The sequence below is a fragment of the Mobula hypostoma genome, chromosome 7 (assembly GCF_963921235.1).
Source record: "Mobula hypostoma chromosome 7, sMobHyp1.1, whole genome shotgun sequence".
Lineage (NCBI taxonomy): Eukaryota > Metazoa > Chordata > Chondrichthyes > Myliobatiformes > Myliobatidae > Mobula > Mobula hypostoma.
Window position 1 is genome coordinate 83,615,595 of NC_086103.1, and position 13,569 is coordinate 83,629,163.

The following is a 13,569-nucleotide window of genomic DNA, read 5'->3' on the forward strand; positions in this document are numbered from 1 at the left end:
AGCAATCAGGAGCAGAATAAATCTGAGTAATTTGTGCCAAATGATGCCTCTGCAGAAGCATCACAGTAGCCATTCTGAGATCTGTAGGATTTGCTGCTGGAGGGCTTAGTCCTGTAGACCACTCTGTGTCAGAGCTGGATACAGAGGATGGAATAAAAGGCTCTTTTTTGGGTTGGGAATTGTGACTTATAGAGTACCCCAAGGATAATTTCTTGACCATCAATCCCTTAATGTCTGTGGAGGACAGTGGAGGATAATGAATCCAGGTTTGCCAATGACATGGAACTAGGTGACAGAGTATACTGCAATGACGTATTAGGTTCAGCAACAGACAAAATTTGCAACTGGAGTTTAATGTAAGAATGTGTGAGGTCATGTATTTTGCAAAGATTACAAAGCTGAAAATCAGAGGAGTATAGATAGATTGAGCTGTACTTGTGCCTAAACCAGAAATAACTTAGCTGTCTGCTATACCAAGTAGCTAAGAAGGCAAGTGACGTATTGTTCTTTATTGCAATGGGGTTGGGATTTAGTAATAGAGAAATTTTGTTACAATTATACAGAGTGTTGTTCAGGTCACAACTGGATTACAATGTACATGTAGGAAAGGATATATAAGTGTTGGGGTCAGTGCAAAAGAGATTCACAAGCCTAATTACAATGCTGAGAGGTTTGTCCTACTACTTGAAGGTAGAAGAATTGTATCTGCATTGTTTGGAGTTCAGAAGAATGGGGAGGTGGATGATCCTATTCAAACATATAAGGACAAACGTGGGTAAGTTTTCAGTACTGGGAGAACCTTGATCAAGGGAACATAAGGAGGTGGTCATTTAAAGCTGAAGAATATGGGAACTTCTGACAGCAGGTGGAGATCCACTCGAATTCTCTACCCCAAATAGTTGCAGAGGCAAGATTATTGGAGGTATTGAAGAAGGCAATAGATATAGTTTTGAAAGTTCCCTGTTGGGTGCAACTGGTATCGTAGTGAGAATGAAGCCGAAACAGATTGGTGGTTATCATATTGAATGAACCACCTACTTCTTCTGTTTTCATGTGCTCTTGAAGTCTGGTCTTATGAGATCATGAAAATGATTTCCATTCCTGCTAGTCTAGGCTGACACCAAATGTAAGAATCAGAGATAAATGCTTCCTGTCCATGTCACCATATCAAACTGTTCAAGGAAGAGTTCAGTCACTACCCCAAATACTCTTTTCTTCCCTCAAGTGAGTTTATTAGTTTTCAGTTTTGAGCTTATTAATTGTCATAGATACCTAAGTGCAATGAAATCCCTTGCTTGCATGAAGTTCAGAGAGTAAACAATAGACGTGGCAATAATAAATAGACAATAAATACAATGATGAACTCAAAACCAACAGAATAGTGCAAAGTGTAACAGTGCAAACTAAGGTGATGCAAAGAGAAATGCTAAAGTGACAAAAACAAAGAGTAGAGTTATGAATACAAGAATGATACGTTGGGGCAGCACAATAATGTAGACACTGTACAACGCTGTTACAGAGCCAGCGATCTGTGCTCAATTCTGCCACGGTCTGTAAGGAATGTGTATGTTTTCCCCATGACTGTGGGTTTTCTCTGGGTACTTCACTTTACTCCAACTTTCCACAGATGTATGGGTTAGTACATTAATTGGTCACATACATTCTCACTGGCCACTGGAGTAGGAGCAGGTGCCATGTTTTATTCCTTCATTCAGCAAAGGTAACTGCGATAACCCTGGGTAATATAGACCAGTAAGTCATATGTCAGTGGTGGGCAAGCTATTGGAGAGGATTCTTAGAGATGGGAATTACGAGTATTTGGAGAAGCATAGCCAGATTAGGAATAATCAGCATGGCTTTGTGAGGGGCAGGTTGTGCCTCTCGAGCCTATCTGAATTCTTTGAGGAAGTAACAAAGTCAATTGACGAAGATACAACAGTGGATGTGATGCATATGGATTTTATTAATATGCTTAACAAGATTCCCATGGGAAGCTTATTCAGGAAGTTAGGAATTAGGAAAACCCGGCTCCATGGATTCAGAATTAGCCTAAGCACATAAAGCAGAAGGTGGTTGTAGGTGGAGTGTATTCTAGCAGGAGGTCAGTGACCAGTGGTGTTCTACAGGGATCTGTTCTGGAACCCCTATAAATAGCTTGGATGAGGAAATTGAAGTGTGCTTAGTAAGTATGCAGATGATAGGAAAGTTATTGGTGTTGTGGCTAGTGTAGCAGGTTGTCATAGGTTAGAATGGGACATTTACAGGTTACAGAGCTTGGTTGAGAATTGACAGAAGGTGTGCAACCAGAAAAATGTGAAATGATGTACATCGGATCCGACATAGATTGGGAGTCCGCTTCGCCAAGCACCAACACACTGTCCACCAGAAAAAACGGGATCTCCCAGTGGCCACCCATTTTAATTCCACTTTCCATTCCGATTCTGTCATGTCTATTCATGGCCTCCTGTACTGTCGCGATGAGGTCACACTGAGGTTGGAAGAGCAACACCTTGTATTCTGTAAGGGTAGCCTCCAACCTCAAGGCATGAGCATCAATTCCTTGAACTTCTTGTAACTTCCCACTTTTACCATTCCCATTCCCATTTCCCTCTCTCTCTACATCTCCTTACCTGTCCAACACGTCCCTCTGTTGCTCCTCCCCTTCCCTTTCTTCCATGATCATCTACCCTCTCCTATCGGATTCCCTCTTCCCCAAACCTTTTCTCTTTCACTTATCAGCTTCCCAGCTCTTTACTTCAGGCCTCCCTCTCTCCCGGTTTCACCTATCACCTGCCACCTTGTATTTGTCCACAAGCAGCAGCAAGGTTATGATCCCAACCCCCACCCCCCACCCCACCAGGATGAAAGCATCAGCAGCCTCCACCGAGAACTCAAGAACAAATGCAAGAAACTATGATTATATAACTGTGGGAAGGTTTTCTGACACTTACACCTGGAATTGCACTCTAATGCCTTGTTTTAAACTGGAAGGGCCAGACTGATAATTTGCACAAGCTAGTAACAAAGCATACTGTATTATATTCCCTAAACCCACCCCATGGGCAGGGACGGAGATGGAGAAAGAAAAAGAGAGAGTGGTGGGACAGAGACGGGGAAAGGGGAAAGGGGGAACAACAGAGTGAGAGAAGAAAGATTGGGAATGGAGGGAGAGGGGGAGAGAGAGGGAGGAAAGATTATGGGAGAAGGTGGGTATAGTTCTGTATTTTGTGTGATTCTTTTTACATACCTGTTCCCATAGTCTATTCTGGAAGTGACTTTCTGCTTCAGTTCCTTCAGCTCATCCTTTGGCAGAGTCCCCGAAAGCAGTTGCGATCGCCATTCCATCAATTCAAACATCATGCTGCGGACTTGCTTGAACCTGTTCTTCTTACCAGCCTGAAATATGGGAAAAGAGTTGATTAATTAGTATCATCTGAGCTGAAATCTGGTGACATATCATCCTGCTACAACAATATGTCTGTGATGAAACCTCAAAACACCTCTATCAAAGACATAACAAATCACAGCCTTTCTGTGACTTGTGTTAATGGAAGGGCTTGTGTCCAGGTGAAGGGTTTTGACCTGAAACATTGACTGTCTATTTTTCTCCATGAATGCTGCCTAATTTATTGATCTTCTTCTTCTTGTTTTACAGCGGTGGGTACCCAGCTTAATGGTGCATTACCGCCACTAATTTACTGATCTCCTCCAACATTTTGTGCCTTTCTCCAGATTCTAGCATCTGAAATCTCTTGTGAATTATTTGTCCTTATTAGATTAGTAGTAATCCGAATGGATAAAATGATGGTCATGCCAGAGGTATGGCATCTAGTGTCTCAGATAATACTCTATACTTTATGGGTCTATCTTCAGTTTACCAAAAAACCTGTTGCTGTTAATTTGCTGTAACTTGGAGTGAAGCAATTTTGCCTGCATTCCAGGATCCCTTAACACATGTTTAATGCCAAGTCCTCATCTCTCAAGGTGATTATTACATTCTCATTAGATATCTCTGGTTGGGAACATCTCACAAGTGATCACTTGTGAAAGTTTATATCATGTTGATCCAAAAAAATGATAGCTGTTCACTCTAAGCAGATTTTACTAATAGTGAAAGCTCAGAAACAACCATATTTAAAGGGTCAGTCACACTTAACAGTTCTGCATACTGGTAATTTACTTTATTACTGGTGGGAAAATAAGTGATGAGAGCAGATAGACATTGCAGAAGGTTGTCATGGAGATCTCTGTGAGGTGCAGTTTTGTCTGCAATGTTGAAAACAAGTTATAAATCTGTAAGAGTTTTACTCTTGAGCGTACAGGTGGAGTCACCTCCTGTGAAGATTTTTTTTCAGAATTCCCAGCATAGGTCTTTTTGGCCACACCAAAACCATTCTCCATCCCAAACATCTCTGGTACCCTTAGTGAGGAACAATGAAGTCCAGGTCCAGACTCTATCCCATATTCTGATTGCTTGTCCCATGTAGCATAGAGGAGTTTTAATTCAACAGCTGTGCGAGAAATGCTGATGTTTGACTTAATGCATTAAAGTCAGCGTTCCTTCAGAATTTTTTGACAGATCATTAATGACAAAAGGAGCGTTCCCATCTTCAACCAGTCAGTTCTTGAACCATCTGGAACTAACTTAATCACCAGAGTTTAGCAACATTATGACTGCTTTGATTGCTTAGCATTAAATTATACTTTTTAGCTCTAATTGTGTTCTTGTCTAAGTTATGTATAATATGTTTAATTTATTCTTTTCTCACGAATGCTGCTTGTAAGTTTCTATATGCCTCTGATGCTGCAGCTGGTCAGTTTTCACTGCATCTGTGCTTGCATGTACTTGTGCGTACGATTATAAACGTGACTTTGACTTTGACTTGTCTCAAACAGGGAGCCTGGTGATATTTGAGTTGTTGTTTACATGTAAAACTGCCTTGTTGAAAATTGTGCTGAAATATGGTCCCTTTTTCCATTAATCTTCTTAATAATTAACCATAGAACCATAGAAACTACAGCACAGAAACAGGCCCTTTGGCCCTTCTTGGCTGTGCCGAACCATTTTCTGCCTAGTCCCACTGACCTGCACACGGACCATATCCCTCCATACACCTTCCATCCATCTATCTGTCCAATTTATTCTTAAATGTTAAAAAAGAACCTGCATTTACCACCTCGTCTGGCAGCTCATTCCATACTCCCACCACTCTCTGTGAGAAGAAGCCCCCCCCCCCACGTTCCCTTTAAACTTTTCCCCCCTCACCCTTAACCCATGTCCTCTGGTTTTTTTCTCCCCTTGCCTCAGTGGAAAAAGCCTGCTTGCATTCACTCTATCTATACCCATCATAATTTTATATACCTCTATCAAATCTCCCCTCATTCTTCTACGCTCCGGGGAATAAAGTCCTAACCTATTCAACCTTTCTCTGTAACTGAGTTTCTCAAGTCCCGGCAACATCCTTGTAAACCTTCTCTGCACTCTTTCAACCTTATTTATATTCTTCCTGTAATTTGGTGACCAAAACTGAACACAATACTCCTCACCAATGCCTTAATTGTGCATTTAAAAAATAATTAGCTGGTATTCATCTTACTGATGAGAATGTCTAGGTTTCTCTCTTAATCCTAGGGACTTCTCCTGCTCTCTGCTGCATTCTTTGTGTCCTTCAGGTCAGCCTTGGTGGTGTTCCTTTAAGGGATTTTAGAAGGAATCGAACAACTCTTGGGACATGTTCTGAATTGAGTCTGATTCCGTCACAAACACCTCAGGTACTACTTTAGCATACATTTCTGGGTGTTAGCCATTGATATTGACATAGTTTTAGCCAAATACCTTTAGTGTCACACACATCTCCAGTTTACAATAAAAAAGGTTAAAATCCATTTCTTAGGCATTAATATTTTAAATTGTGTGTAAAATCTAATTTTAATCGCAATGTCAATAAGACCAAGGAACTGATTGTAGACTTGAGGAAACGGAATCCAGAGGTCCATGAGCCAGTACATGTTGGAGGATCGGAGGTGGAGAGGTCAGTAACTTTAAATTTCTGGGTGTCATTATCTTAGAGGACCTCTCCCGGACCCATCATATAAATATAATTACGAAGAAAGCATGACTGTGCCTCTACTTCCTCAGGATTTTCTGTGGAGATTTGTCATGTCATCAAAAACCTTCACAAACTTCTATAGATGTGTGGAGGAAAGTGTGATGACTGGCTGCATTACATCCTGGTAAGGCAACACCAATAACTTTGAGAGGAAAATCTCAAAGGTAGTGGATTCAGCTCAGTATATCATGGGTAAAGTCCTTCCAACCATTCAGCGCATCTATATGATAAACAGCACCTATTATCAAGGACCTAGGCCATGCTTTATTCTCACTGTTGCTATCATGCAGAAGGTACTTCCGGACTCAAAGCTCCAGGTTTAAGAACAGTTACTACCCATCAACCATCAGGTTCTTGAACAAAAAGGGATAACTGCACTAATTCTGTTTCTGGTGTTGCCACAACCAATGGTCTCTTTTTAAGGACTCTTTATATTGTTATTTCATGTTATTAATAGGGAGAAGGTGAAAGGACAGAAGGTAGATAAGTCTCCTGGGCTAGAGGGACTTCACTCCAGGGAACTGACAGAGGTAGCTGAAGACATTGTGGAGGCATTAGTAATGATCTTTCAAGAAACTCTAGATTTTTAAATGGTTCCGGAAGACTGGAAAATTGCAAATCACAAATGTCGCTTCACTCTTTAAAAAGGGAGGGAGCAGAGGCAGCGCTAAGGTGGTGCTAGCTAGTGCTATAGCCCCAACTGAAATTGCAATAGCACCGGCGTAGCACCACCAAGAAATTAACTGAAATTTCACATACAAATTGCAGCTGTTTTGCTTTCTCTGTATAGTTTTGAATACAGCTTATTTCTCGAGTTGATCGAGTGAAATGGTGCCCCCAATTACCATAGCACCCACGCAACAATAAAGTTATAAACTCTGTCAGATCCACTCTACACTTCTGCTTATTTGTTCGTTGTCAATATCTTGCCGTTGCTGTCCTCAGATCAGTTAAGCTGATCTGAGATCACTTAAGGTGATGACGTCACTCACTCTCACTCACATGAGAGATTGATAGTATACATCCAGGTGCAGATCCGTGGTCTCACGAGACTAACGGATGCCACACACACATTGTACTTTTACAAGCTAGTGTCGGCCTGGCACGTGCATTATTTTGGCAGGCGTGAAAAATGGATCGATTTTTAGTGAGAAAACAACCTCATCCAGAGGATTCAGTGGTGTCTCAGCCTGAGCATGTCTTAATTGAAAGTGACATGCAGAAAGAAGTAAGTGGGGACGAGGACAACAGCAGTTCATCGAAGGAGTGTGAGGGCAAAGTAGAGGAACAAGAAATGGAGCGGGATTCGGAAGAGAACGTAGATGAAGCTGTTCTTAGTGCTAGTGGGAATACCGTTAGCGATGTTAGCCAGCAGCCTGAGGAAGGTCCTCGTCGGCCAGCATTGAAAAAGTACACTTCACTGCTCGCAACAAGTTTGGCAACCAGCCAAGGAGTTTTATTCATGGCTGGTTTGACTGACTGGAATATTCGATCACAAATGATACTATGTTCTGCTTTGCATGCCGACATTTCCTGTGTGGAGGACATGGGTTCCATTCTGAGTCTACCTTCACTGTCACCGGTTACGGCAACTGGCGGAAAGCTACAACAGCTTTCAAAACCCACCATGTAAGTGCAGCTCATAAGTTTGCTATGAGGCATGGGCCGAATTCAGATTGAGAAAACAAGACAGTTCAAGATTAGGATATATGCTTGACAAAGGACATGCAAAGATTGTCCAAGAAAATCATGAGTATATGAGAGCTGTGGTTGAGTCTCTAGCAAGGACAGACAGTGAATTACACAGTGGAATTTCTAGCTCCAGTGAGACCCTACAGCGATGCATTTATAGATTTATACAAACTAATCTGCATATCACTGACTCTACCTGTGACATCTGCCTCACGCAAACGGAGTTTCTCTTGCGTCAGACACCTCAAAAACTACCTAACGGATAGCAGTGGCGATACTCGGAACAGCAACTTGGCCCTGTTGGGCATAAACAGCCGGAGGTCCAAGGCACTTGACATCCAGAAAATCATTGATGCTTTCACCACCAATCACAACAGACGGATTGTGCTTCTCTGAAAACATCAATGGTGAGTGCAGTTGATTTTTTTTAAAATTTGGGCCAAAACTAATGCTGATTATTATTATTATTTTGTGGTGGATACCCCACAGTCCTTATGTTTTCTGCAAATCCTAAACTATTACATTTACTGCTATTAAGCCGACCGGTTTTGCTTAGACTTCCAAGTGGTGATTCTGTTGATTTTTGTTTTAAATTCAGTAGCCAAATTAATTGAGGTATTGCATGGTCAGAGTACAATTTGTCCAACTCCTGGTAAAGCCTTGCATCTGTCGTTTGCCTTATTTGACTTTAATAACGGTGTATCTTTTGGCATTGTCTGTCTATGTAATGCGAATAGCAGTGGAAACAGTTGAGGCCAGTTCATTGGCTATATTTAAGCGGGAGTTAGATATGGCCCTTGTGGCTACGGGGATCAGGGGGTATGGAGGGAAGGCTAGTGCAGAGTTCTGAGTTGCATGATCAGCCATGATCATACTGAATGGCGGTGCAGGCTTGAATGGCCGAATGGCCTACTGCTGCACCTATTTTCTATGTTTCTATGTTTCTATGACATTGTGGGTTAGTGTTGTGTTTTTCAGTTGAAAAGCACGCATTTGACGCTGATTGCGGGATTGGTGCATGATTCTCGTTGTGCGTTGTGGGTCGGATGCTCTGTTGGTTTGTTTGTTTATGCTCTGTGTAGCCCGGGTTGTCTCCGATGCTGTTGACACTGTCACAGTTCACTTCTATATTATATTTATCAATTGCTGTTGCTTGTGAATCAATAGAGGCATTTATAGTACGCACGTAATGTTTGAAGCAGACTTCTGAACGCCACACGTCTGGCCTTGCGAATACATATTACCATAGGGTACATCCCTCAGCACCATCACAGAATAATTCAGCCCCACTATAGCACCAGCAAGAAAAAATCTCTGGCGCCGCCACTGGGAGGGAGGCCAAAGAAAGGAAACTATAGGCCAGTTAGCCTGACTTCAGTGGTTGGGAAGATGTTGGAGTCCATTATTAAGGATGAGTTTTCGGGATGTTTGGAGGCACATGATAAAATAGGCTAAATTCAGCATAGTTCCCTTAAGGGAAAATCTTGCCTGACAAATCTGTTGGAATTTTTTGAGGAAATAACAGGTATGATAGGCAAAGGAGAATCATTGGATGTTACTTATTTGGATACACAGACTGCTTTTCACAAGGTGCCACACATGAGGCTGCTTAACAAAACAACAGGTGATAGTATTACAGGAAAGTTTGGCTGACTGGCAGGAGGCAAAAAGTGGGACTATACTGGTTGGCTGCCAGTGACTTATGGTGTTGCGCAGGATCAGTGTTGAGATTGCTTTATATTCATGTTATATTTCAATGATTTGGATGACAGAATTGATGGCTTTGTGGCCAAGTTTGCAGATGGTATGAAGTTAGGTGGACAGGTACATAGTATTGAAGAATCAGGGAGTCTGTATAATGACTTAGACAGTTTGGGAGAATGAGCAAAGAAGTAACGGGTAGAATATAGTGGAGGGAAGTGTATGGTCTTGCACTTCGGTAGAAGGAATAAAGGCTAAACTATTTCCAAAATGGGAAGAAAATTCAAAAATCAGAGGTGGAAAGGGACTTGATAATCCTTGTGCAGGATTTCCTAAAAGTTAATTTGCAAGTTGTGTCAGTGGTGAGGAAGGCAAATGCAATGTTAGTATTCATTACAAGAGGACTCGTATATAAGAGCAAAAATGTAATGCTGAGGACAAGGCTTTAGAAAGACTAAACTTGGAGTATTGTGAGCAGCTTTGGGCCCCTTATAAGCAAAGATATGCAGGCATTGGAAAGAGTCCTAAGGAAGTTCATGACAATGATCCCAGGAATGGCAGAATGGCAGGGTTAATGTATGTGGAGCGTTTGATGAATCTGGGCTTCTACTCAGTACAGTTTAGAAGAATGAGAGGGGATCTTATTTAAACCTATTGAATATTGAAAGGCTGTGATAGAGTGGATAATTGCCCTTGTCATCAAGGCAGAATTTGATCAAGTAAAGTGTAAAGAAGTGTTGCTAAAACTGAAATCAATAAATAGCTAAGGGAAACACTGTAACATTGTCGTTATACATTGTATAAATGCAAATGCTTGTGATCAGTTTTCCCAGCCACAGCATCGCACCTAGGATAAATCATCAACAACTTTATCAATAAGCTTCTTTCCATGATAAGGTTAGAAATGGGGATGTTTGCTGTTGCTTGCATAATATTCAATCTCTTTTGCAACTTGTCAACACATGAAACAGCCCACACCTGCATCCAGCAATCCAATTCAAACATGGACAAATAATAATCACAATTCAGTCTCTATAAGGGCCAATCACTTTTTACAACAAAAGAGAAACTGAAAGCCCACTCTTGATATTGATGAATCTCCAACATCAACATCCTGGGAATCAGCATTGAACAGAAACACAGCTGGTTCAACTCCATAGATGTTGATACACTGCTGAGTGAATCTTGTGATACCACAAATTTTTCCCAATATAAATCTAGATTGTAGGTGTCATCTCAACAACTCTGAAGAATGTCATTAGTCACCCACAGAATTGGCACACAGTCAACAGCCCAAAATATTCAATCCCTCTGCTATTGGTGAACTGTGTTTGCAGAGTGTTCCATTGCCAAAGTACGCTGTAATTATTTGTCACCTGCAAACTCATGTCCCCTACCACAAAGAAGGTCAATGGTAGAAAATACAAGGGAGCATCATCGCCTGCAGGCTCCCAGTCAAAGGAAATCATTATCTTGACTTGGAAATATATTATAGTTCCTGCATCCTCATTGGTCTACATCCTGGAACCTTCTCCCATGAATTATTCACAGAAGTTACATACCACCTTCAAGAACATTTAGCTTTAGTGAACTTGCTAGTGATGCCCACAACCTATAAAATTAATAGTAAAAAAATTTGACTTTCACAACTCATGACCATGTCATGGTCCAGTCCATGAAATCCGTATTCCGGTTCACGGTCTGGTCCATCGACCCTTGCTCCAGGTTTTCCTGTCTACCCTGTTTCTGTTCCTGTTAAGCATTAATTGAGGCAGCTGATGCTAGTTGGGGCTGGCTGCATAATACCTTCAGAGACCAGGGTGTGGCTGCTGGATTGTTCTTGTCCTTACTCCTTGTATCCCTTCTCCTGCCTTCTGTTTCCTGTCCTGTAGCCCTGCCTTGTCTTGCTGGTAACTCTCGCCTTGCCTGAAGTTCTCGTCTCACCTTGCTTTGCCAAAAGCCTTGCCTTGTCTTGCCGATAACTCTCACCTCACCTGAAGTTCTTGTCTTGTCTTGAATTGCCTGAAGCCTTGCCTTGTCTTGCTGGTAACTCTCGCCTCGTCTTGCCTGCAGTCTTGTCCTGAAGCCACCCTGTATCTAGCTCCCTTCCTATCCCTTGCCTCTGTCGGGTAAGCCAGGCCATCTTGCCGTTACCTACGGTTGGTTCTGTCCCTTCCTGTCCCAATCCTCCATCGGGTGGAGTATTGCGCCCTGCCCTGATGAACTGCGCCCCGCCCAGGAGGAGCCTGCCTAGCCTCAAGCCTGAAGACTCCAGCCTCCTACCTCCTTCCAAGCCTCATCTCTAGCCTCTAGCCTCAAGCCTGAAGACTCCAGCCTCCTGCCTCCTGTCAAGCCTTGCCTCTAGCCTCAAGCCTCAAGCCTGAAGACGCCAGCCTCCTGCCTTCTGCCAAGTCTCGCCTCTACCCTCAAGTCTGAAGACTCCAACCTCGTCCTGCCTGCCTGCCAAGCCTCGTCCTTGCCTGGTTCTGGGGTCCGAGCCAGAGGCAAGTCCCAGGTACTGGGTCCCTGTCCAGTCTCTGGCTCTGAGTCCAAGCCCAGGCTCCTAGCTCTCTTGTCCAGTCCTGTTTCAAGTTCCTGGTTTTCGTGTCCATGTCCTTGCCATCAGCCTGTATCCTAGTCCTGTCCCTAGTACTTCAGTGTCTGTGTCTTGCACTTGGGTCCATTCCCAGCTTCTACCTTATGACAGACCATGGATGCCACAAAGCATGTCTGCATACCCTTGACTAACATAAGTGGCCAGGGTTTTATAAAACCAGCTGTGGAAAAGGCAGATAATCACTGGCTCCACAAGGCTTACTCAGGATGCATGGCACATTCTAAAACTCATCTGTCAATGTCTGAAGACAAATGTTTACCCTTTCACTTGTCCCCACATTATAACAATGCAGGGCAACAGATCTCACTCATGCACCCTATTGTTTTCTATGTGTTAGTTCCCTGAGGTTAAGATAATATCAGCATTTTTTGTATGTCTTATGGTCTTACGGTCATTGTGGTAAAGCAAACTCAGAATTATTTAATTTTCAACAGAGATTAAAAATTAAAATCAATACTTAACTTGACCTTACTCAGAAATTTATCTTAATTAACAAAGATCAGTGCCTTTTGTGCCTGGCCTGACATGTCGTCATAATTACCAATAATCTATGCCAGCGTGGATAGTCCCTCCAATACTCCATCTAGCATGTTAAAGGCTTAGTAAGTACACGGCATTGGATCTAGGTTCAATTTTAAATAGTCTTCTTTCTCAGAAATCATTATCTTTGGCCACCATCTTATTTTTCACTAGTTGAAGAGACAATTGGATGCAAGAGGTACATTCATGCAAATTAAGTCACTACATTAATGACACTCTTCCAAAGCTTTAAACATGAAATGTTTTTAACTGCTTCTCTAATATTCTCCATTAGTCCACATTTTCTCACTCTTTCAGAGACAATCCATCCATTTATCTCAGGCCTTCTCTGCTGGTGAAAACCAGGTTGTTTTTCTCTTTTCCCCACTTCTGATGAAGGTTCTGAACCTGAAACATTAACCACTTATTTTTCCGAAGATGGTGCCCAACTCAATATATATTTTCAACATTGTCTCTTTTAATTTATGACTGAATTTTAACCAGTGTTTGAGTGCTGGAGCTTCTACTGCTGGTCAGCAAGGACAAACACACCCCCCCCCCTTTGTAAACTAGGTAATCCTTTCATGAGCCAGAAGAGGAGAGGTGCTCCTGAGGATTAGTTCAGAGCCCTAAATTGGATTTACAATCCAGGTTAATAACACATATGAAGATAAAGATTTGATAATTAGACAAGCTAGTTGTGAGGAGCAAAGTGTTTGCAAAGGAACACAACCACCTCAGTGAGTGTGATAGTGGCAGATGGGACATAATACGAGAAAGTGTACTATTATGCACTTTGATGAGAAGACTATAAAAATACATTTCTCATCTGTGAGAAACTACCGTGAGTTGTACACAGTGAGAAAAGTGTGCTGTAACAAATTGCAAAATATAGACAGCACAAACATTTCAGAAGGCATGAGGTAGGTT

At 42.1% G+C, this 13,569-nt stretch overlaps 1 protein-coding gene across 1 annotated transcript in view; it reads right to left on the reverse strand.

Annotated features, from left to right (window-relative positions):
• LOC134349413 (dedicator of cytokinesis protein 2-like) overlaps positions 1-13,569 on the reverse strand; it is a 732,270-nt gene that overhangs the window by 621,608 nt on the left and 97,093 nt on the right. Inside the window, exon 6 of the mRNA XM_063053680.1 lies at positions 3,248-3,396. Coding sequence (XP_062909750.1) covers positions 3,248-3,396 — 149 coding nt within the window. The remainder of the gene's footprint in view (positions 1-3,247; positions 3,397-13,569) is intronic.